Source organism: Arvicanthis niloticus, chromosome 2, assembly GCF_011762505.2.
Source record: "Arvicanthis niloticus isolate mArvNil1 chromosome 2, mArvNil1.pat.X, whole genome shotgun sequence".
Lineage (NCBI taxonomy): Eukaryota > Metazoa > Chordata > Mammalia > Rodentia > Muridae > Arvicanthis > Arvicanthis niloticus.
Window position 1 is genome coordinate 82,614,722 of NC_047659.1, and position 26,823 is coordinate 82,641,544.

Sequence of the window (26,823 nt, forward strand, 5' to 3'; positions counted from 1 at the left end):
GATTAGAGAATTAAATAGAGTTAAATTCCCAAGAAGTGAATGATTCAACAAAGCAAGTACTATCTTAGAGGTTTTATTGTTGAATCAACAGATGGTATGAGCAGCACTTATGTCTCTCTCTCTCTCTCTCTCTCTCTCTCTCTCTCTCTGTCTGTCTGTCTGTCTCTCTGTCTCTCTCTCTCTGTGTGTGTGTGTATGTGTGTCACAGGAAACATTGTTACAAAGGCAGAGTTGTAAAATGAGTAATGAAAGAAAATACTCACCCCATATTGCCATAAAAATAGCGAAGAAAACTGTCCCTCCATTATCAAACAAATATGTTACCTTAATAGAAAAAAATAGAAACATCAATCATATTAAGTTGTACTAAAATATAAATTCTTATTTGCCTTAGGTACTGTGGTTTCTCCCCAGGTTCTATCACAATGTTGTATAGTTTGTTGATCTATTCACCTGGGACCTTCACCGATCTTCCAGTAGTTTATATAATGTCCTCACAAGAAGAGATGAAGAAACAACGGATTTTTTTTTCTATCTGTCCTCTGATTCCTTTGCATCCCACTTTCATTTTGTCTTTTAAGTTGTTCTAGATTCCCAAGGAAGATGTTCTGCATTATAGTCAAACACACTAACATTGTGAAATGTAAGAAGTTAGTGTTAAAGTTAAAACAACAAGTTTTGTTTCATGTTGTTTTCTGTTAGAGAAAGTTCCCAGAACATTGAAGTTGTAAAATGCAGAACTTGGGTAGTTAGAGAGCTTCTTCAATTGAAAGCTGTCATAGTAATTCCAGATCTTTCATGTCTTGCAAAATGTGCCATGGGTCCAGTAGTGATTTATTTCATGTAATGAGTTTCATCTTAAGTTGTTTGAAGACGCTTCATAAATCATTAAGCGTATTTTCAATGAGCTGTTACCTTATATAAAACTTGATAAAATATGTAAGGTTATTCAATGTTATATAATTTTTAGAATTGCAAGGATTGGTAAATTTTAATAAAATTCAGATTTAATAAAGTCTGATTTATTGATGCTTCTTCCTACGTGCACAACACCTTGCCCCCAAATTAGTGAAAGTCAATACTTGGCATGCACATAAATACTATAGAAATAATAGCCAACCTCTGAATATCCATGGAGGATAGGTTGCAAGGACTTTAGTGCCTAAAGCTGCCTAGAACTGCACACAGTGACAAGCTTGTTTATTAAAGCTAATATATATATATATATCAATCACAATAAGGAATTAATAACAGTAGCCAAAGAGAGGATGGGGAAATAAAACCACATATGGTGAATCACGTGTGGATGTGATCTTCCTCCCTTACTCACCCTATTTGTATAGATGATGGGAGAACATGTGTCTAATATTCAAATGAAGTGAGGTTACTGAAGGGAGCATTGTGAGGTTGTATTAGCTAAGTGGCAAGAGTTACTAGACCACAAGTACTCTGTTATAGATCTGTTGCCTGAGGACGTCTGTGTAGGTGGGTAGCATATACCACACGGCTATGCAAAGAGATGATTCACATGTCAGGCAGGTTACCATAAAATGGATTCTGTCATTTAATATTTCTAAGGTTCAATTTACCAGAGGTAAATAAAAATCATAGAAAATGAAGCTGCCCATAAGGAAGGGTAGTGTATAAAGAAACTGAGAATTATTATTTCCCAAAGAGGATAAGGTAAATTATAGGTTAAAAGACGTTCTTATAAGAGATGTTGGAGTGGAATTGCATCCTCTTTGCTCAGTCTATAGTCAAGAGGATTCTTAATATGAACATTGCAATCACACTAATGTATAATTCAACTTTAGTCTATTTAAAATCTTAGGCATGGTACTTAGTTTAGTGGAAGAGAGCTTGCCTGGAATGCACAAGCAAGCCTTGGTTCTGATCCCCAGCACAGCACAAAAAAGAAACATAAACCTTAAAAATTTTAAGTACAAAATATCCTTTATGGCTCTAAAATTTTTTATTTATGCTAAGGCTGAAGATTTCTAAAAATACTAGATGTAGCGCTTCAGAATAATCATTATGGACAGCAGAGACAAGGATCATAGAAAAATTCCCCCACAGAGCTCATAATATTACACCCAGCAGGGGAATCTAGTCTCTTTGTTTCCAGAGGCATCCAGCAGAGAGACCTGAGCTGTCTCAGTAGGTTGAACAGCTGTCAGTTTCCCCTTTTAAACAGGCTTGGTACAGGAACAGCCTCTCAGAGTGCTACACAGGCTTTTACCTATGAGGAATTAAAGGTCACCAAGAAATGAGGTTTCCCCCTGCTTAAGAGACAGCCATGCTTTGAGAAAACTGAAAGTAAAAGGCTATAGTTAACAAAAACACATGATTTGTGGCTGTTTTTAGTAAAGTTTTCTGTAGTGTTTGCTTTTAAAGTGATTTTCATTATCTTTTAGAAAGTTCTCTTATAAACCTTTTAGGCATATTTAAGTTCAAAATTGATTATTAACAGTTGAGAATAATATTAGTCAATTATAGCGGATGTATATAATATTTATATATGCAAATATTTATTGTGGATTATATACATGTAACCGGAGATAAAGCTTAATTGCGAACGAGAGAATTCTTCAGAACACGCAGTAAGCAGGAGTGTAGGAATATGAAAATAATTTTGTTATATTTACAACTTATTAAAATATGAGAGGGATCAAGATACTGGAGATCATGGACATAAACAATTAGCCTGGGACTACAGCTGATTACTGGTTACCTTATGATACTGCAGAAAAGATGCTGAGGTAAAATGGAGAACACTGAGTAATCACACACACTGTGGAGGGTTCAAGATTAGGTCTGAGGTAATTGGCAGGAAAAACATGAGCCTTTACATGACTAACACCAAAGACCATTTACTACATCAAAGAAAACATCAGATTCAATTTTTAAAAAATTTAAGGAGCATAACAGACTTTCTAAAAACAATAGAGACTGGCTCTTCTTGAGAATGCACAGTTGCAATGACTTTTCAGTTAGAAAGTAGCTTGCCTTTATGACTAAAAGGATGTATGAAGATGTATGAACACTCATTTTATTTTACATTGTTGGTGTGTATAGGGTAATGTAATAAGGGGAAGCTTTACTGACTGGACAGCACAAATTCTCCATGGTGGTTGCTATCTGATTTAGTTTTGAAAGCTGAGCATGGTTAGCCATTGATGAATGAGGGAATTGTTTAAGGACATCTAGTTCCTATGAGATTGGAAACGTGAGTCTGAGTCTCCTTTTCTATAGTTATTTTATCTCCTCTTATATCCTTGGTAGGTTTGGAACAGGATGATGCTCCAATACTGACACACTCACAAATCCCCAATACAGTAAATGAGCAGGGATCTTCTGAGCCAATCCAGTCATATAGGCCAGACTATCACTGAAGACATGTTCATAAGGGAATTGGGATTTATGCTGGGATGGAATTTTTTCTCACTGTTTAATCGTTAACTCTTGGGTAAGAGAGATAATGCTTAATGGTTTATATTCAATATATCTGGATACAACATATGTCAATCACCAAACACAAACAGGAACTTGGTTTAATGCTTATCTACAAAATCATCTTAATGTGCTCCTCAGAATCAATACCACCACAGATGGATTGGCTCAACAAGTAGATTTCTGTCTTATTCTTAGTTAACTGATTCCAAATTATCAAATGTTGGGCTCTGTATATATATGTATGTATATGATGTATATGTGTGTGTGTCTATACAGATATACACTCTGCATTATCACAGATTCTTTCTTAAAATTTTTTAAATGAAAGCCTACTGTCTTTCTTATTTGGGGTACAGTTTTACAGTTAGTGTATAAGTTGAGTGACATATTAGTATTGAATAAATGTTCTCTAAAGAGGTAACATTAGATAATTCTTGGAGAACATAAGTAATGAGTTTAGCTAAGAGGATTGAAATGTTTTTGCAATTCACAAAATATTGAGTGTCTCTATTTAATTATTTAACTTTTGAGAAAAGTTAAATAATTAAATACTAGCATCATGAATTGATAGTATAGTGTTATGTCTTTAAATCAATGCATAAATATCTGAATCATTTAGTTAAATATGTTAATTCCTATAGTTTTATTATTAAAATCAAAGCAGTCAATTGAAGAAAATTCTGATATGCATATATATGTATATATATAAAACATTTAGTTATATATATATATATTTATATCATTTTTACATGCAAATACATGTGGATTTTGAAAATAAAATATGGTAGGGTTTAATTTTTTCTCCACAGTCTCAGGAATTGATGAATTATATGAGGAACTGTAGTGACATCGCATCATGTCCTGTATCTAGTGATATAAATCTAGACTGCTTAACACACAAAATGTAGGTTCATTTTCCTCCATCAATTATAGAATAACCACAAAATTATAGGCCCAAAAAAGTAGACATATTCAATGTTAGCTAGAAAATGCAGGACCTGAAATGTTTTGTACAGATGGAACTTATTTCTTGTACTGTTGTGTGAGACAATATTTTATTTTGTATGTTGTCCCTTATACATTCCTTCTAAACTTTCAAGTGAATTCTGAACTGTGTCTTCATGCTATATTCATCTTGAATATTAGCAAAAGCTTCCTAGATTTAAACTTTCTTGAGTAGATCATCCATTATCCCTGTCTTATATGGATATTTTTGTTTTTAGTGTTAGACTTGCTGTGATTGTATTATTTCAAAAAATTTTAGAAGTAATAGAAGCAACATACATCCAGACCTTTAATATCCCTGAGGCTATCATATTTTATAATTTAATGACATTTCATACCTTTATAACAGGCTGACTTGTATATGTGTATATCTACTTATTTATCTCCCTATCTGCTTTTAATATATCTAATCCATATCATCTATATGTGCTACACTGGAATTATTTAAAAAGTGATGTGAAAATACAGCTGCAGAACATAATAGGTATATCTCAGTCTGTATCATCTTTGTTGGACTTTCTCTAACTTAAACTCAAAAGTAAACATGTTTATACAGTAATCACACAGTGTTTTTCATGCTGATTATTCAAGATAAAAATCTCAGAAGCTAACTTTAATAAATTTGTTTTGTGATAAAGTGATTACCTATTGGTATTGCATTCAGCCTTGTCAAAATTAATTGTATGGAGAGCTCTATTTTTAGACAAGATAGACCAGTAAGGGTCAGTTTTACCCTATGTTAGAAACAATAAAAAAATGTCTGAAGTAGATACAGCAACAAGATAGATAAGGAAAGAAATAAGGTATTATTATTACTTGAGATTACTGGCCGAAAAGAGTTCCAGATATACAAAGAACTATAGGAATTAAAATATTTTGAGTAAGTAATTTAGTGTTATTTGTGGATCCAATGTGCATGTATATAAGGAAACTATCTGAAATCAAAAACAAAACCAAGAATGGACCAGTAATCTCCAAGTACCTACTACCATCAGCCAGTCTAGAGTTCCTCATTGTTCCTGGTACCTTAGTAGAGTACACAGGAAGATCTTGCTTTTGTTGTTGAGAACAATTAGACCTAGGCAGAGCACTGGAATTATCCAAGTTGAATATTTAGAGAGCAAGAATGCCTCTACCATATGTCAAATGACTTTTTAAAGTAACTAAACCACGAGATACTTCTAGGCATCTATGAGAGTCATTACAATTTACAAAGATTGATACACTGAGTCTCAGTGACTCTGTGGGAAACAACTCTAGGACATAACAACAAAAGACATAATCTATAATGTAGTTTTACCAATTTGGAAAGTGTTTGTTCAGCTGTTTTGCAAAGGTTATTATGGGTAATGTTTGACTACCTAATTTTAAGGTAATGGAGCGGAAGTGCAGTATGACTTCAGTGTTTAGAGTTGGAGACTCTGAGCAGTGATTAATATTGTATAAGTCATGAGAGAAGTGCAGTCCTTATGACAGAAATTTTGATTTTATAAAATTCCTACCCTGCCTGTCTCATCATGTACCTTTGCTCTGTATTATCTTAGGGCTCTGGGCTCTGTCAGCAAAAAGACCTTTTTTTTTTTTTTTTTTTTTTTTTTAAACAAGACAATACCCTAGAAATATCATACCTCCATATTCATGAACTACAATAACCCTCTTTTCTTAAATAGGTGACTACTGTCAGGCAAATCATCACAATGAGATAAACTGGACTAATACAAAAACTAACAATAAAGCTATTACATATGCTGACTATTCTACTTCTAGATATTGACCAAAGAGAAATAACAATTGTCAGTCAGAAGACATAGAAAGCAGTGCTTTTAGAAGCTTTGTTTAAAGTGAGAAATGTATTAATATATAAACAAATAACAAACTTTGATATAGAGAAAATGAAATAGTATCCTCAATGAGAAGAATGCTCTGTTGATAAAAGTCACATTATAAGATAAATTTCAAAACTGTTACAGTATACAAGAGAAGTCAGAAAAGAATCTTACTATTTAATGCTATATACATGAATCAACAAACATGTAAGCTTATCAATGATGCTATGTTGTAATTAGTTACCTAAACAGAGGACTTGTATGAGCTGTGTGTGGTAGAGCTGGGGAGAATGGGAGGTGGGAGTGAAGAGGTAGGAGGTGGTGAAGCAGTCTTGGAGGTGACATACATGCCCATTATCTTCATTGTAGTGAAGTGCTTCACAGATGCACATGCCTTAACAAAATCTATTATTTTTATAGGTTACATGTGTCTAATCTAGTTTACTACATAATAATTATTTTTCAATCAATCTCTTCCAAAAATAAAAACTGTAAGAACCAATGTTTTTTTTTGTTGTATTTTTTTTTGTTTTTTTACATTTGTATTCACCTAGAAACTTTAGAAATTTTGTAATGTGGTGACATCTAGATTCTTACCTAAAGGTTCTTATTTACTTTCTCTGAGATATGGCTTGCTCTTGGAGAGTTTAAAAATCCTTCAGGTATTCCAGATAGACAATATGGGACTTTGGGAAATGATATTACATTTCCTCTGTGAAACTAGAAATATTTTAACTTAATAAATTCATGACAGATACAAATTGAATCATCAGTCATGAAAATAGTTATTTTCATAAAATGAATCAGATGTAATGTCAAGTGGAAGTTTGTGCCCAAGGTGTCAATTATCAGTTATAATAACACAGAAAGAAAAAGATGTTAAAATAAAATATATCCCCTTTTTTAATTGCAACAGACTGATTTTTTCCCAGTTGTCAGTGACACTAATAATGTTGAAATTGTTGGAGACAATTAATTTTGGCAGAAAAACAATTTACTGAGGAACGTTTCCCTGTCTAGTTCTTAGAAAAATGGGAGCTCAGGGAAGAGACTACGGTGGCCCCCACTCACCTTGGCATAGATGCAGCTGTCGTTGAGTCTCTGCAGTGAGCAATTCTTGTCACACAAAGGGCACATGAAAACTTCAGTGGCTTTACAAATTTCTTGGCTTTAAAAATCAAAGGGAAAAAAAGCATGTGAACCCCTGTGTTAGCACCTACTGAACACAGTAATGGGAGCAGCAATACAGAGGAACAAGGAAGAAAGAAAAAACAATCAGGATAGAGTTAGGTGATGGCTTCCACATACATATCTTAGAATACTTGTGATAGAAAGGTTTTTTGTTTGTTTCTTCAATTTTAGAAAACTCTGCCAAAATCATCATCATCATCATCTATTTATTAGCTTGTATAATAATTTATTTTAAAATAAAGACATTTTGATCCATGGTCTCTCATGACACACAGAATTATCTTAGGTAGCACATCTCTGAAGTATTCAGTAATTTCACCATTTTAGAATGGGACAATATAGAGTCATACCTGACTATTCTGGCTTCTCAAGCCTACTGATATGTAAATCCATAACATACACTTCAGTATATAGCACTATGAAGAACGTTCTCTAAGAATCAAAGAATCTCTGTCTGTCTACCTCTCCTCTCTGTCTCTCTGTCTCTCTGTCTCTCTGTGTCTCTCTGTCTCTCTGTCTCTCTGTCTCTCTGTCTCTGTCTCTCTCTCTCTCTCTCTCTCTCTCTGTGTGTGTGTGTGTGTGTGTGTGTGTGTGTGTGTGTTAGAGAGAGGGGAGGAGAGAGAGAGGAGAAAGGAGAGAGGAGAGAGATGTAGAGAGGGAATAAAAGAAGCACGGGAGAGAGAAAGAGGGGGAGAGAGAAAGGCTGAGGAGAGGGAGAGGGTGTTTCTTGGCAGCCTTGTTATGATAACATAACATAGACTCCATGTAAATAAATTTCAATTAGGATGTAATTTCATAAATTTATCACTTTCATTTTATGCTCATTGCCCATTAAATAATTCAATGTACATTATAAATTGCTTTATGATAACAGAAAGGAATCATTACCAATTTCCAAAAAGCTTTATCTATCTACTCAGAGTTCACAATAACCTCATTTTAGGATGTTTTGTTATTTTATTTGCCATCTATGGTCACTCCTAACTTTGCATGTCTCTAGTAAATTGTTTTTAAATACACCTGCTTTAAAAATGTTGAAAAGAATTTAAAGGCTTTGGAAAACATGTTTTTGAAATGAAACTGTTAATTTAAATTTAATTGGCAGTGTTTGCAGTAGATTTGCTTATTTTAATAAAATGTATATAGTCAAAGCCAAAAAAAATGTATATTTGAATGTGAGATCTTTACAACCCCAATTCAAAGTGAGAGTAAAAAGTAAGCAATGATATGGTGCATTAACAAAGCTTCAATAAAAAAAGAGGAATTGATATGCTTTGACCTGCTGAGTCTTCACCAATCTCAGGTAATGCCAATTATCTCTGCTAGGCACAGGAAACATAAGCACATACTCAGCTTCCGTGGATGGCTCAAGGTTATGCTCAAGAAGGATACCATGGGAACATGAAGAATTTGCTGATTATAGATCTACTGTTCTATTAATTATAACATAATTGAAATAGAGTCAAATTCATTTTAAATTGAGGAGAGTCTGTCCACCAAAACTGATGGGTTAATGATGACACAATGCAAGCCACACACCACACTCTATTTCTCCCATGTTCACTTTTTCTATTAATTAGGATGTTTACATGAAATAGGAGGAAATGATAAAATACACATTGTTTAGCATCCAAAGTAAGAGAACATAGTATATCCTTTTAGTAATTTAATTTAGTAATAAATTTAATTTACAAATTTTAAAAATAAGAAAAAATTACATAGTTCTTGAAGAAAATTTTAATTAAAATATGTCAGTAATAGCTAATTTCACAATTCATCCTACAATGGAATCTCATAGAAAGTAAAATTTAAGGTTGGTTTGTAGTACATCATCTTTTTTACTTTGCCAGGAAAAGAAGCATTTATTATCAAGTTAACATGACCAGAATTTAAATTAAAAAAGGTTTTATTTTAATGTCATAATCACAAAATTCAATTTCTGTTATTTGCTCAAAGCTTAATTTGATACATTGTATTAAAAAATTCTAAACATTTTTGCTTATTTCATCAGACTGATCTCATCTAGCTCAGGATGGCTTTGGCCTCATGTTTAGCCTGAGACTGGTTTTGAATCCCCAGTCCTGGGGCTTTTACCTCCAGTGCTGGGGTTACAGTTGTGTGCTATCCTGCCCTATGAAACAATTATTATTGATTTTAAAATATTACATTATATTTACTTGTGTGTGTGTGTGTGTGTATGTGTGTGTGTGTGTGTACGTGCATGATGCTTGTCAGAAAACACTTTATAGAATTGGTTTGCTCCTTCCCTATGTGTGGGATCCAGGCATAAAACTCTGGTATTTAGGTTTGACTGCCTTTACACCCAAGGCCATTTCACTGGACTAGAGAGAATAGTTTTTGACAAGCTCCTCTTCCCTGGAAATAGGAGATTTGTGTATCACAAATTTATTTTACTTTACTTCTGCCTCTAGAAAGAGGAGGAAGAGGTACTATCATGAATATGTAATTACTTCTTTTCCAGAGCTTGACAATCTACACTGTCATTGAAATTGAGGTTTTCTTTGTTTTTATATTTATGCTAAATATGCAGAGTAAAAGGCTAATTTCAAAGAAATAACAATAATTACCAATGAAAGAAAGAAAAATATTCAGTCTGTTTGGGGTAGATGTTTAGACCTATCTCTCTAGTATTGTGTTCCTAGTGATTCAATGCAGGACAAAACAGAACAATGAATATCTGCAGAGTGATGAATACATTGGAGCAAATGCATAAAAACAGAAATGTTAAGAGCATGGGCATCATAGCATTTAACATGGACAAAGCATCAGTTTTAGAATCCAATATAAACAAGCAACTGTAAGTCAAAACCACCATTAGGATTAAGACTGAATTTTTTTTTTTAAGACGGAATTTTATTCTTTTTATTTAGAGGTTGGAAAGGTTGCTTCAGATTGAACCAAGGGCCTTGATCATATAAAGTAAGTGCTTTCCCACTGAGATTTATCTCCAGCCTGAACTGCTACTTTACAAGACTGAAAATAAATATTACTCAGAATGTAGAAATACTGAAACTGTTGTATATAGTGAGAATCTTAAATTCTGTGCTTTTATGGGAAACAGGATAAAAATACTTCATGAAAATTTAATTCCTGCTTTTGGGACTCTTTTTCTCCTACTGGTTTCCTTTTCCATCCTTAATATAAGAGAAGTGTCTAGTCTTATTGCAACTTATTGAAATGTCATATTTAGTTGATATTCCTGGAAGACTTCCCTCTTCTGAAAGGAAATGGAGGAGGAGTGGATCAGGTAGAGAGGGGAGATGGAGAGAGGTACTAAGAGGGAAGTAAGGAGGGGAAACTGCTCAGGATGTAATATATAAGAGAAAAATAAATTTAAAATGTTTTAAATGCTCTCATATGATACCATATGATACTGTAATCCCATCTCTGAATATATTACAAAAAAATGAAATCAGGATTTTCAAAGAAATAGTGAAAGTCATGCTTAGATGCTGATTTACAAAAAAAAAAAAAAAAAAAAATCAATCCTTATTTTGCGTGGTAACCAAAAGTCAGATGCAAGGTTGCCATTTCTGTCTTCATCCTGTGTCTTTACTTTTCAGAAGGCACAGAGATAAATTATTGACCTTAACCTTGTGTTTTTAATTACCTTGAATTTCAGGCTGAACAAAGATTCTCAGGATCAATCATTTCTTCAATTATCTGTGAGGGTGAATCTGTATCCTGAATGATTAACCATTTAACAACTTACAGTACCACTTCTTATGACAGTTTAGCACTGGAATAGCGATGGCTCACTGATGGAAGGAACCTTGGTCAGAATTGTTTGCTTATGTGTACTGACCCTCTTGTCTTCTATTTCAACCTAGACTTCTCAATCCTGCCAAGATAAACTTGGAATCACTGAATCTCTTTATCTATTCTTCATCCTACCATGGCCATCTTCTATTTCTCTTTTAGCATTATTGTCTTTTTAATTGGTAGACTGGAATAGGATGATCAAGCCTCCATGAAGGAGCTGCCAGACCCAGGCTTTGACTCTGATACCCCATAATGCTCCAATGCTCCCAACTTCTCTGAATAATTTTTAAATGTGCCAAAGATATTTAAACAAACCAAATTTCTATGTATCAATAAATGGATATAAAACATTATATATATTGTACATACATATAGTACAGTATTATCTGGCCTTAGAGAAGACGTTCTGTCAAATATGACAACATGGCTGAACCTGAAATACATTTTAGATGGTGAATTAAGCCAGTCATAAAACAAGCACTACATTGTTTCATTTATATGATGTATCTAGCAAACTCATACACCAAACAGGAATTTATTTGTGGCTTACTGAGGTGGCAGAAAAAAAATGGTGAGTATAGTTGTTGCTCAACAACCATCAAGTTCCCATTGCACAAGGTGAATGAGTTCCAGAGTTCTATATGACATTACATTCACAAGTGAGTACTTTATATTATTATAAGATCAGTCTAGTTTTCACACCAAAATAAAACATGTTTTATAAATTAATCTCATAAAGATCTGAAATTCCTTAAAGGGTATACTCTGACCAAATTATTTACTTCTACAGGTTTTTTGTTGTTGTTTTGTTTTTGTTTGTTGCTGTTTCAATATACGGATGGTGACTGGGGTGTTAGTTAAGTGATATAATATACCTAGTTCTCAACTCGAAGCTATGGAATAGAAGAAGCCATTATGCTGAGGGTAGTAACATAGAGGTACCTTTTTGGGAGAGGGTTTTTTTTTTTTTTTTTTTTTTTTTAACTTATATCAGCATGTGTAAAGCCAGTTAGGACTGAACATGCATACATTTCTTTTGATGTACTGATGCCATTTCAGGATGTTCTAGAATATTGCAGTTTCAACTCCCTAAGCCCAGCACCAGGAGAGGCAGAATACACATAACTATTTTTTCATTGTTGCTACCTGTGGATTATTCTCAGCAAAGCACCAATGAAAACACTTTCAGTGAAGTACATGCATTGCATATATATCACATGAATATGTATACACAAAGAGATCTAAAATGTGAAAGCTGTCTTCCTACTGTTAACTGCTGGTCAGTTAAGAAATAAGGTTTGCTGGGTATAGTACTCTGGGCTGGCATTTGTGGTCTTTTAGAGTCTGCATAACATCTGTCTAGGCTCTTCTTGGTTTTACAGTATTCATTAAGAAGTTAAGTATTATTCTGTAGGTCTGCCTTAAGTTTTAATCACAAGAGATGAAGAAAATAAAATATTCCATGATAAAACCAAATTTAAGCAATATCCATCTACAAATCCAGCCCTATGCAAGACTGCATTCCAGAAGGAAAACTCTAACCACATCAAAGACAAAAATAAGGAACAAACAATCACAAACCAGAAAATCAAAAAGAAAATGAGAAATGCATTCACATGTGTATGCGCACATACAATACAATAAAATAACAGGAATCAACAAGCCCTGTTCATTGATATCTCCCAATATCAATGTTCTCAGTTCCCCAGTAAAAATAAACAAACTGGCTCATTGAACTCGAAATCAGTATTCATCTTTCTGCTGCATCCATGGAATCCATCTTAATATCAAGGATAGACAAAACCTCATGGGAAAAGGATGAAACAAGGTATTCCAAACAAATGGACCTAAGATGAAAGCTTGTTCAGTCATTACAATATCTGATAAAACAAATTTGAACCTGAAACTAATTAGAAGAGATAGAGACGCAAAGTACACAGTCATCAAAGTAGAGGTCAACCAAGATGACATGGAAACTCTTAACACCTATGTAACAAACATATGAATATCCACGTTCATAAAAGAAATACTACTACTAATTAAACCACTTATTGACTCTCATACACTGATAGTGGGAGACTTCCATACCTCATTGTTGCCAATAGACAGGTCATACAGATAAAATGTTAACAGAGAAATGCTGGAGCTAACTGATATTAGAAAGCAAATGGACCTAACCACAATTTACCTAAACCATAAAAAGCCATTTTACCCAAACATAAAAGAATATATCTTTCTCTAATCACCTCATGGAATCTTTTCCAAGATTTGTCGCATGCTTGGATATAAAGCAAGTCTTAACTAAAATACAAGCAAACTAAAACAACATCCTGCATCCTATCAAACCACCGGGAATTAAAACTGGATACGATCATCAACAGAAATAACAGAAAGCTTACAAACTCTTTAAAATGCTAAACTCTATATTGAATGAAAACATGGGTCAAGACAAAAAGACTTCCTAGAACTGGATGAAAATGAAAACATAACATATGAATACCTAAATTTATGGGACACCATCAAGGTTGTTCTAAGGCCCAATTTCACAGTTTAAATTGCCTACACTTTTTTTTGAAAAAAGGAAAAATTTTATAGTAGTATCTTTTAACAGCATATATGAGACATCTAGACCAAAAAGAACTCACATACAAAAGGAGTAGAAAGAACCTATCTCAGAGCTGAAATCAATAAAATAGAAACAAACAAACAAAACAAATACTAAGAATCAATGGAACAAAAGTTGGTTCTTTGAGAAAATCAGTAATATTGACAAACTATCCAAATTAACTAAAAAGTAGAGAGGAAATATTTAAATTAGCAAATTAAAATGAAAAGGGGGATATAATAACTGATATCAATGAAATCCAGAGAATCATAAGGACATGCTTCAAAAACCTATACTTTAAAACCTATGCTTCACCAAGTTGGAAAATCTAAACTAACTGAATAATTCTTTTGATACATACACTTACCAAAGTTAAATCATGATTAGACAAGCAATTTAGACAGACTTAGTGCTATTAGTGAAATCGAAACAATTATTAAAAGTTTCTCTTCCTACCTCTAACAAAGACCTAAAACCAAATGGTTTTAACACAGATTTTTACCAGACTTTCAAAAAATAGTTAATATAAACACCACAAAGTATAAAGAAGGAATATTACCCAATTTATTGTACAAATTCAGTTACCCAGATACTCAAACCATGTAAAGACCTAGCAAAGAAAGAGAATTACAGATCAATTTCTTTTATGAATACAGATGCAAAAATACTCAATAAAATACTTGTAAACCAAATCCAAAAACATATTGAAAGAATCATCCACCATGATCTCAGAGATGCAAAGATGGTTCAATATGCATATGTTGATAAACACAACTCACCATATAAACAAATGGCAAGATAAGAACTATATGGTCAGCTCCTTAACTGCAGAAAATGCCTTTGATAAAATTCATTACCTGTTCATGAAAAACCTCTTGAAGATATTAGGGAGACCCAACATCAACTTAAATGGAGAGCAACTCAAAAGTAATTCCACTAGAATCATGCACAAGACAAGGTTCTCTAAACCTATTCAGTGTAATGGTTGAAATCTTAGCTAAAGCAATAAGACAACTATATAAATTTGAAAGAAAGAAGTCAAAATATCATTTATTTGCAGATGATATGATAGTATATATAAATCACCCTCAAAACTCCAACAAGGAAATCCTATAGTTAATAAACTCTTTCAGAAAAGTAGCTGAGTATAAAATTAACTCATAAAATGGACTGAGAAATGAATCAGAAAAACGGTAACTTTCATTATAGTCTCAAATAATAATAAATTATCTTGGGGTAACTTTAACCAAAAAAGTGACAGACCCACATATAATAACAAACAAATAAAAACCCAAAATGAAACAAAACAAAACCCAACAAATGAAAAAAGCCAACATTTAATGCACTGAAAAAGAAATTAAAAAGATATCAGAAGATAAAAATTTCCCATCTTATGGATCAATAGGATTAATAGAGTAAAAGTGGCTATCCCAATAAAGATAATATAATGATTCTATTTAATCCCCATGAAAATTACAACACAGTTTTTCACACATCTTGAAATGACAAATTTTTAGTGTTATATGGAAACATAAAATATCTAGCACAGCTAAAACAATCCTGCATATTGAAAGAAGTACCACTGTCAGTACCTTCAAATTGTACTAAAGAACATCATAATACAGACAGCACAACGTTGGCACAAAAATAGACACAGTGATCAATGAAGCTCATACAGTTATTGACACCTAGTTTTGGTAAAGAAGCCAGAAACACACTGGAAAAAGATAGGTGCTGGCAAAACTGGACAGCTGCATGTAGAGGATTCCAAATACATCCATACTTAACACCCTACAATACTCAACTCCAAATGGATCAAAGCTTTCAACATAAAACCAGATACACTGAACCTGATAGAAGAAAAAATGAGGGCTAGCCAAAACTTACAGGCACAAGGCACGACTTTCTGAACAGAATATTGTTAGCAGAAGAACTAAAATCAACAATTAATAAATTGCACTGCATGAAATGAAAAGCACAGAAAAGGACACTGTTATTCAAACAAAAGTAGCAAGCCATAGAACAGGGAAAGATTTTCATAAACTCTGCATTTGATTGAGGGCTAATATTCAAAATATATAAAGAACACTAAAAGTTAACTCTTGTGTAAACAACTCAATTACAATATAGAGTATAGGTCTAAAGAGACAATTCTCAATAAAGGAAATTCAAATGGCTGTGAAACACTTAAAGAAATGTTCAACATCCTTAGTCATAAGGAAACAAAAATCAAAATTTATTTAAGATGTTATCTTAAACCCATCACAATGGCTAAGATAAACAAAACAAGTGACAAATCATACTGAAGAGAATGTGGAATAAGGGGAACAATTATCTGTTGCTGGTAGGAGTGAAAAATTGTATAGCAATTATGAAAGTCAGTGTGGGAGCTCCTCAGGAAGATGGGAATCTTCTTCATTATCATGCGATACCATTCTTGGGCATATATTCAAAGGATACTTCATCCTACTACAAAGACATTTACTCAACCATATTCATTGTTACTCTATTCATAATATTCAGAAATTAGAAACAACCTAGATGTCTCTCAAGGAAGAACGGATAAAGAACATGTGGTATATGTATACAATGGAATATTACTCAGCAATTATAAAAATGAAATAATAAAAACTGCCAGTAAATAGATAGAACTATAAAAATCATCTTGAGTGACCCAGGAAAACAAATATACTATGTATTCTCTTATATGTAAATACTACCTATTAAGTCAATGATTCCCAAGTATAATCTGAAGAAACACAGGGGTTAGGTATAATTTAACGGACTGGGGGCACAGATAGGAAACAGAAATAGAATAGATAGTAATAGATACAAGGTGGTGGGAGACTAAAATGAGGGGATTAACTGGAGAAGAGAAGTGAAGATGGGACTAAGGGGGAATATGGGAAGAAACAGCTAAAATTAAGTCATTTGAGGGGTAGTATAGAAATGTATTACATATGTAAAGGCAAGCTAAATGAAATAACTAAATAACTTGGTGGAGTGTGTATGCCTTGCCACCAAATAAACTTTCCAGTACTTGGATTAGGTTACATTGAATTGTGTTGTTGGCAAAAGTGGCTTCATTGGAACCCCCAAACAGCTCAGTTTGTTGCCAAGACTATAGTTTTCTCTCCATCATCTGACATCAAGCCTCCATTGTTGAATACAATACCTACACAACTCACTGAACATGCAGAAATCAAGCTGATGTCTACATAGAAGCCTTTACTCCAATAAGGGGTCTTTGTACAGGAAGGTACTCACACGCTATCAAAGGAGAATAGTAAACACCAACCCAGTTACAAAGCCCTTGATCCACAATGGTGTCCTGCCTCCACATGCTAGTGCAACGTGGTGTGGCACAAAGCTGGTTGTAGTTAGTATCCAACCAATATCTGGTTTGACTTAAGACCCATTCCATGAGATGGAACCCATACCTGACACTGCTTAGGAGATCAAACACCTGACATTAGATAACCTAGGGACAAAATACTACTGTTCTGAAAGAAAATAAAGCAGTAATCAAATGACTTCTACTGATATTCTGCTATGCTCACAGAACAGTGTCTTGCTCAGCCATCATCAGAGAAACTTCCCTCTAGAGCAGATGAGAATAAATACAGAGAGACCATCACCTGGACAATATGAAGAGGGTGAGAAACCTTGGAACACTCAGACCTAAATGAGATATCTCCATCAATTCTTACCCCTTGGGTCACTGAGAACAATGTGGAAGAGGAAATAAAGAGATTGGAATTAAAGGGGATGGAAGTCACCATGAAAAACAATTTTCTCTAGAGCAGGAGGATCAGTCTTGTGCCTTTTCTTGAGACTTTTTTCCTCATCCCTCCTGTTTTTACATGTTTGTATCATATTGTATTATTATTATTAGTTTTTGTTCTATCTTATTATATTATATCATTATATTATATTAAAATGTATTAGCCCTTAGAAGACTATTTGTTTCCTAAGAGAAAGTGCATGGATCAGAGGAAGTGGAGGTGGGGAGGAATATGGAGGAGTAAAGATAGGAAACTAATCAAGACATTTGAAGAAAAAGTCTCTTTATCAATAAAAGGCAAAAACAAAGTCCAAACACACACAAAAAAATATGACTGCAGTTTCGTTTTTATATCTTGTAGATCCATAACAAACAGACCCAAGTCTCCAGATGTTTATCAGTTCATTACTTTGTAACAAACAAAAAGGAGCTTAATAAGAAAGTAGTACTAATCAACACAAAACAAAACTCAGTCTCTTCCCTGCCTGCTCACAAAGATAACAGCCAGGACTCAACTATGTCTGGCACCCTGAATGGAAAATTTCAGTTTCAAAATTCTGAAAGTCAAGATATTCAGTGCTGCTTATTTTGGTTTAGAATAGAAAGTCTAACAAGATCTTAATTATACTGTGACTGAAGTAGTGGTAATATAACACCCAAAGGCACAGAATGAAGACTTTGTTGATGCCTTTAAAATACTCCGTATACTAAAGGTAAAATAGAAATACCTATATCATAAAAAAAAAAAAGAACCTAGATTTCCCACTGGTACCAAATTAACAGAAACAGTTAATTTTTCATTTGTATATATTTCTACTGGTTTCCATATTTCTAGTTTGTTTTTATTGAGTGAGGTGTCTATATCTTATCATAAACCTACATGAAGTACAGAAATTATGAGAATGCTATCTATGGGTCCAATCTCAGCAGTAACTACTGAGTGGCCATTTCCTTCTTTCCTTCCTTCCTTCCTTCCTTCCTTCCTTCCTTCCTTCCTTCCTTCCTTCCTGTTGAAAATATCCTTTTCTCATACAATATATCCTTACTATAGTTTTCTCTCCTTCATTGCCTCCCAGTTCCTCCTCACTTTCTCTCCCCTCCAGATCTATTTCCTTTCTGTCTCTCATTAGAAAAGAACAAGCCTGTTTGTTAATTCATTGTAAAGAAGAGTTTTCCTTACAAGAACCTATTCTCTGAGGCCAAGAGCTCACTAACTGAAGAGTGTGTAGGAAAATCCCCAATGGGAGCAGAGAAGAAAGATGTTTTAAAGCTGAGGATGATGTTGCCTCTCATAGTCAGAGTGACTCTGTACAATGCTGAAACAAACCTATGATCGAGACCATGTGGTTTTGATCTTCAGTGCATGTCTTGAAAACTAAGGGACTTCAGAGGTTTCAAATCAAAGAATTTGGTTATTGAACTTGAGTACAATGGAGATACTATGTTCCCAGGCAAAAATATTGTATGTGTTAATATTTTAAAGAGAAATACGGGGAAAGGACTATTTATGGTCCTATATAATTTTATATTAGAATTAGCTATTAATAAGTACTTCCCAGTAGAAAGATCATTACAAAAATATTGACAAGAGAGAAAAAAATACTGCATTTTGACAAAGGGTGCTTTCTTTTTAAAGGTTTGTTTAAATATTTTATTTGTAAGTGTGTAGGCCTGAGTGTATGCATATATATCAATATATCATGTGTATGTAGATGTCCTTGGAGGCCAGAAGAAGGCAAAGGATCCACTGGAGCTGGAGCAATATGAGGTTGAACCACATAGATCCTCTGAAAAGAGTAAGGCTGTTAACTGCTGAGCCCCCACAGGGATTCTTTGTATTTTGAATTTGATCATATAGAATTAGATTTCATGTGAATTGGTAATATTGAGTTAAATACAATGATGAAAAATAATGTATTATTTTTAAAAATAATTCTTTCTCATTCCTAATATTATATCTATTTTAAAAGATAATCACATTTTTGATGTAAGATTAACTTGTCAAGTCCTACTTTGATTATATTTTTAGATTATGTAATGCATATTGGAAAAATTAAATTTAGCAAAGTGATAAGAACTCTTGGAACATATTTAAAAGACTCTGCATGTAAAACTATCAGAATGGCATTTTAATAGATCTTCTGACACACTATAAACAAAACAAAACAAAATGAAACAAAACATACACATAAAAGTACTATTATTATCTCCACCATTCATAGGCATTTGCCCTTTCGTAGAGCAGGTCAAATATTTCAAACAATTCTCACCATAGCTCACCTTACTTGACTTTCATTCATTGTAACTAATCCATAGAAGAAAACACAAAGCCCGACAACTGCAGCAGGAATCAGCATTCCAGTATACCATCCCAGCCAGGCGAAGTATAAGCCAATCTTCTCACCAAAGTACATCCTGCACAGAAAGCCAGCCTTCAGTTTGAATTAATGTGCTATAAATTATCTGACAATCTCCAATACCACAAGCAATGAGGGTTTTAGAGGAAATCCAAGACTACCAACCTGTCCAGAAACTTGTCAGCAATACACTCCTGTCTGTTATATAAATCTCATTTTGGCAATGATGTTTTTCTATAAACTTGGTCACTATAGGGACAACAGGAGATCAACTTTCAACAGTATCTACTTCTATACCAACTTTCTTAAAATGGTTTTCATAACCCAATTCTGGCCCTTTCTTTATCTTTCTAATTTACCTTTTTAGTCTCTACCTAACAAAGGTATTTTTGAGGAATAAAAACTAAAAAGGAGGAAAGATCATTGGCCCTTTGATTGGATTCTTTGCTCAGGATAAATGGATCTCTACTGGCACATTTGGACTGACATGCTTATGCTACATCTACAGTGTTACATCTTGTCTTCTTGCACCAAAGCCACATTCTGCTTGTCTGAATCACATTTTCTTTAATTATCACTGGTCATTAACTAAAATTAAAAAAATCTTTCCTCCTATAACTAGCATTGGTCTTTTTCGTTTTCTTTTTATTGGATATTTTATTTTTATTTCAGATGTCATCCCCTTTCCCAATTTCCCCTCCCTAGAAATCCCCTATCCCATTTTGTCTCCTTCATTTTGCTTTTATACCATTTTAATTACATGCAAGTATTAAGGTCAGTTCTAGGTTGAGGGACTAGCAATACAATAGATGCAAATAGTCAAGAAACAAGCAAGACAATAAATACAAATTGTCAAAGAACAAGCAAGGCAATAAACAAAATTCTGTGAATACTTCTGTGATCATTGTTTCTAAGAACATATCAGGATGACCAAAATATCTGAGCCAACTTCCTTGTACTAGCCCAAAGTAATTTTTATGTCTGAAGCTTACTTCCTTGTTCTAGCCTAAAATTTAGATTCCTGCCTGAAATTCTTTGTTTTAACCCAATATTTAAATTCCTGCCTGAAATTACTTCTTTGTTCTAGCCTGATTTAAATTCCTGCCTGAATTTACTTCTTTGTTCTAGTCTAATGTCAGATTCCTGCCTGAAGCCCACTTCCTTGTCCTTGACCAATATCATATTCCTGGGAAGTAACCCATTTCCTTGTCCTTGACCCATGTCAGATTCTTGTCAAGCAGGCCCAAAAGCTTTCTGCCTCTCCCCCTTTTTTATTTTATAAACAAGACTTAGGTTGTTTTCCCAAGAATGCCTTCCTTACCCATCATGGAATATGCATTATCAAAAGCAATGCACTTCTGTCCTAGGTTGGTAAGGCTCTGTGCAGAATCTTACCAGTCCTTGGCTTGCCAGTCTCTTAATTTAATAACTCTGTTTGGGGGTCCATTTTCAGTTTCAAGCCATGTACTTTGGTTGCCAACATGTTGATGTTGTTAAAAACAAGTTTTAACATGATGGGCAGGAATAAAATGTTCCCAAGATAAAAACAGCTAGCATGATCAAGGTATATATGTTATTCTTTTTTTTTACATTGCATTTTCCAGGAAGCCTTTTGTGACTTGCTCTCCAACCCTTGTAAGGCGTCTTGTTCTTGTTCCCACGCTTCTCTGATCCATGCCCTAATTAGTGTCATCAGCCATGATGCCTTGTAATAACTCTGCTTTATTTCTCAATTCCTCATCACCTCTAAAACAGGTTTAGCTTCTTGAAGGTTGAGCTGTGCATTGCTTCACTAACAGCTACTATTAGAAAAGTAAAAGAAGCTAAAACAATGAGAACATCTTATTTGTTTTCTGTTGATATGGAAGTGGCAGATTAATGAGGCAGTTCTAAGATCTACTCAATTATTCTTCCTTCACCCACTCTAATGCTGGTTTCTATAATCCCATAATTTATAAGGAGCTAGTAGAAATAATTTTACATTCCTTGATTTTCCAAATACTGTGAGGTGTCCATTTTCAAAAACTGGTTACTTAACTTTCTACCCTCCCCCGACAACACCTCACACCACCCAAGGTATGGTATTAAAAGTTGATACTTCACAGTGTTTGTTGCTGGAAAGAAAATTCATTTATTATATTTTATTATCAAGTGTTTATTCTTTGCTTATGAACAATGTGAGATCTTTATAATAAAGGGGACAGTGGGCTGCAGAGATTGATCTTCCCATAACACACTAATACATTGACCTGCATTTTGTTGAAACTTAGCATAAGTAATATTAGACTAAAATAGGATCCAAGCTAAAGTAGATTTCAACGTGTGTCAGGAAATTGGGAACCTACTGCAGACTAAGAAAGATAGCCAACAGTGAACATGCTGTAGAACAATTGTATTTGCAACCATCTAAAATACTTAATTCTTAGAATTACACAAAATTCTGCAGAAGAAAAAGGGGGTTACTACTACAGGGGTTCTCCACTGCTTCTCAACTAAGGCATTTTCTTTTTGTCTGTTTTATTTAAAATTATCCTGTGACATTTCGGTTGCTGATCTGCCACCTGGCTGAAATAACTTCTCTCTCAAAGTAAACCCTTGTATCTATGATTTAAAAAATAACCATTTAATTCAACAACTTTGCTTTTTAAAATTTGAATCCCTCTGATATCTATTGTTAACATTCTTGGGAATGTCATACCACTATTTTTTGTAACTGATGATTTTTGAAAGTACTCCTTTGGATTTGAAATAGTTTTTATAGGAAATTAGATTGAAACTAAATAAGCTTTAGCTATTAAGTACTTAAATCAATTTTAAAATAGGAAAACAATATAAACACATCTTCAGAAACTGTTGTTCATTTTAAAAAAGATGAATTGACAGCCTTTGCCTTTTATACATCACATTAAGCCATTTCCTTACTGAACATGACATTACCAGATTTGTCTGTGGAAAACCCATAAGATATGATGAAAAGAACCCAACTGTCATACACCATTCTTCTCTCATTATAGAGAGGAAGGAACACAAATACCCATGAATATATGCACGAGTTTATGTAGTTTACCCAAATCTCTTCCACATCACTGCCTTAAGAACAACTAAGTTCCTAAGTAGTACTGTCTATTGAAATATCACCTGTACTTTATTATATTCTTGTCCTCTGGTGTATCTATCATGACACATCATTGCTTAATTAGTTTATCTAACACATGTTTTTCTAGGAGAATTACCTTTCTTTGTGAGCAACCAAACAGTATCTGGACAATGAGATCTTAGTAATAGTAACTCCATTTATTCAAAACATACAATGTTTGCTTAAATTACCTGACACAACAATAGCAATGCTTCCTATAGATAGAAATAGTAACTCCCACTGAAATGCTTCTCAAAAGCCATCATCATAGTTCCTAATAAATACTTTTTGTGAGCCAGCATATTTCACTATTTGTATACACAATTCTCCAAAACAATAACCTTTCTACCTGTATAAATTAGAATGATGGAATTTGTCAGAGTTGACAGTATCTTGATTATGAATATAATCAATTAATAATATTTGCTGTGTATTCATTTCAAGTACTTACTCCACTTACTACCATGTGTCCCACAGAGCTCACCTCTGTGAACCCTTATCCACTCCTTTTAAAAATACTGGCTTACAGACAGGTTTGGTGGTTTCAAGATGTATCTGGCTTCCTTTCTCTTGGGTCATGGTTTATCTAAAACAGCTTTTCTCCATATGTCACAGCTTGTATCTGGAATGTCTTTTCTTACTTAGACATTAGTTGATTCTTGCAAGTCCTTCCTCCTCTTGCTTCTTTTTAACAACTGGTTTAATAGTTGCTTCTAGTTTTTACTATTCCCTGAGCATGTCATTATGTGTTGGCTCTCATGATCCTACCTCCCACTTCTGTATATACTTCTTTACTGAATTCTCTTCAAGCACGCCTTCAGTGTTCTGCTTCCTGCTGACACAATGAGTGATACAAATATGAACTACTTCATATTTATATTCTATAAACAGATAATATTAATACTATAGCCTGATGAAATGAATGTGTTTTATTTTATTATATACATATGCATTATTATATAGAGAATCAGAAGTGTACTATGTACTTCATACTTTTTATATGAACAATATTTTATCCAAAAAAACAAATTATGAAATAAAATTTAAATAGCCCCAAATTAAATGTGAAGCCAGTCAAAGTAAAATATGCCTTTAATCCCAACAGAGGTAGGTAGAGCTTGTCAATTCAAAGCCAGCGTTGTTTAAACAGTGAGTTACAGGCCATTCAGGATTACACAGTGAGACACTGTCCCAAAATAAATAAATAATAGATGGCTAGATGATAGATTATAGATGATAGATAGATAATAGATGATAGAAAGATAGATGATAGTTAGATGATAGATAGATAGATAGATAGATAGATAGATAGATAGACAGACAGTGACAGCAACTACCCACAAGAAAGTATCTTTTAAAAGGCAAATGTAGCTGGTCCTGTCTATCACTAATATCTATGTTTACAGATTCAAGTATCCATAGATTGAAAATAGTTGTGTCAAAAAAACCCCAATTGCATCTATACTAAACAGGCATGTTTTATTTTTCTTGCCATTAATCTCTAAATAACACAGACTATCAAGTCTTTCTGAAAAATAACCACTTGCGAATACTGAAAGACTACCACATATGCACAGGTGCTGTGTTGGCTGTTTTCCTGTGTGCCCTCATAGCTACTGAGTGCTTCTCTTTGTTTTGATTTTTAAAGTAGTCAATTGTTCTGGCTTCACTGTAAAATACTTACAATAAAGTTGGACAAGGAAATATGGAAAGCATTGGAGATAGGAGAAATAAAATCCCAGAATAATTTTCTTTCCCCTGATATTTGCCAACCCCTGGTGCTTGGATTGTGTAATAATGTCATTTCCCCTTTGCCATTAAGTGTACTAGTCGTTTTATGCTGTTAACAATCTCTGATTAACTTAAAGGCTATTCACATCTACTCTATAACTCTATAGCTAATTCCACGCATTGAATTTCTTTGAAGAATCATGTAGTTGTTTCTTTTCTGCAGATTGTTTCCTAGCTGACATCACTGTGATAACAAATAATTCCAAGGCTAGAAAAAAGACAAAGATCAGTTTGTTGCTTATTACCCACCAGCCCATCTGCAGTACCTGATTAAGTCCAGAGGCTGATGCTTGTACCACATTCCCCAGCGTGCCCAGCGCTCATACAACAGATGCCTGTTATTCTGAGGTCCGTGGGTTTTGATGGGAAGGCTACTCTTGTAGGCTCCCTGTGACACATACAATAATATTGATTGTAGTCCATTCTCTTATCGACGTTTGAACTGAATAAAAACTAGTGTTTCCCTAAGAATATAATTTACAAACTAAATGGAATCAATAGAGATTTTATATTCAAGCTCATCACTAGAATGGTAGATACCATTGACACTGGAAATATGATAGTTATGTAAAAATAATTTTATTTAGGTAGATGAGAGTATATATTTTACTCTTTGAAATTCAGGAATCTTATTTGAAAAAATTCTATCAATGACAAAATTCTTATAATCCTTAATTGAGAAACTGAATATCATTTTGATTTAAGAAGTGAACAAGATTTATAAAAGTTTTATTTCACTTATAGATAGAAGGAGAATAAATGTTTACTTAAAAGCATGGTGTTATAACCTTTGGAGCCACCTGTGTTTGATCCTAGGGTTCTGAAATTTTATATCTGATATTTCAAGTTTTAAGTAGTTATAAATTATTTTTTCAAATTTTGTATATGGTATTCATGCAGTTGTCAGTCCCTAATTAGTGGGGCTGAGAACTTATGATGATACCTTGACTCCTTGAGCTCTGGTTTGCAAGTATCTTGAGACTGCAAGGAGATCACATATGTGCATGCCATCTCTATGTATTTAATAAAATAGAAAAATTAGTTAGGGAAGGTCTACACCCGAAGTGTCCTTCCTAAAGTATCTCAGTATTTAAGATCTAATGAATGGAAGCTAAAACAGGAAAGAAAAGAATCTTGATTTTAAGTGTAGCATGTCCATGAGAGAAGAGTATTTGCTATTGGAACTAGATTTTTGTCTGACTGATAATGAAAGGATGAATAGCAAACCTGTCACTATTTTGCAGTCATTTCTGATAAATCTAATATATGCCATTCACCTATCCTTAATGGTCAAACCATATATATATGCTAGAATTTAGGATACCTGGGATACTACTATACAACAAACCCTTACCACCAACAACTACAGTGCTCTAGATTGACAGTGATAAGTGGTGAGCTGTAAGGGAAAACTGGCTGTAGAGATAACTCTAGCCTACTTGGGAGGCTTTCTGAAGACTCAGATATCACCAGTGGTCCCCAACCACACCTTTGATTGACCCTTCCTCCACTAATCATCCTTGAAAGAATTATACATTTGTCTGGTGTCTTAGAAAAAGTATTTTTCATACATCTGTACCTCTGGCCTATTTCTTTTGTCTTTTCCTGGTAGTTCTCACTAAGATGATTTGATGTTTCCTCTAGCTGTTTTTTTTTTTTTTTTTTTTTTAAAGCCCTTTGGACTAGGAATAATGAGATTGAATTTGATATCCAGTATCTACAAAGGAAAGCATTATTTTACAGTATCCTTATTGGACTATCGATTAATACCATTGACTTTATTTCCTTCTTTGTAAATCTAGCTTTTTAACCATTAGTAAATAGAGATTCACATCAATAGACTATTCCTGAGCCCATTTTATTGCTTTTCAATTATTTTTAAAGTACATTTA

The 26,823-nt window shown here is 33.7% G+C and overlaps 1 protein-coding gene across 2 annotated transcripts in view; it reads right to left on the reverse strand.

Annotated features, from left to right (window-relative positions):
- Positions 1-26,823, reverse strand: part of Ano3 (anoctamin 3) — a 266,616-nt gene that overhangs the window by 74,111 nt on the left and 165,682 nt on the right. For both annotated transcript variants that reach the window (XM_034495046.2, XM_076929413.1), the window contains 4 exons: positions 25,198-25,319; positions 19,928-20,062; positions 7,356-7,452; positions 264-324 (listed from right to left, as the gene is read on the reverse strand). In XM_034495046.2, the coding sequence (XP_034350937.1) occupies positions 264-324; positions 7,356-7,452; positions 19,928-20,062; positions 25,198-25,319 (415 nt within the window). The remainder of the gene's footprint in view (positions 1-263; positions 325-7,355; positions 7,453-19,927; positions 20,063-25,197; positions 25,320-26,823) is intronic.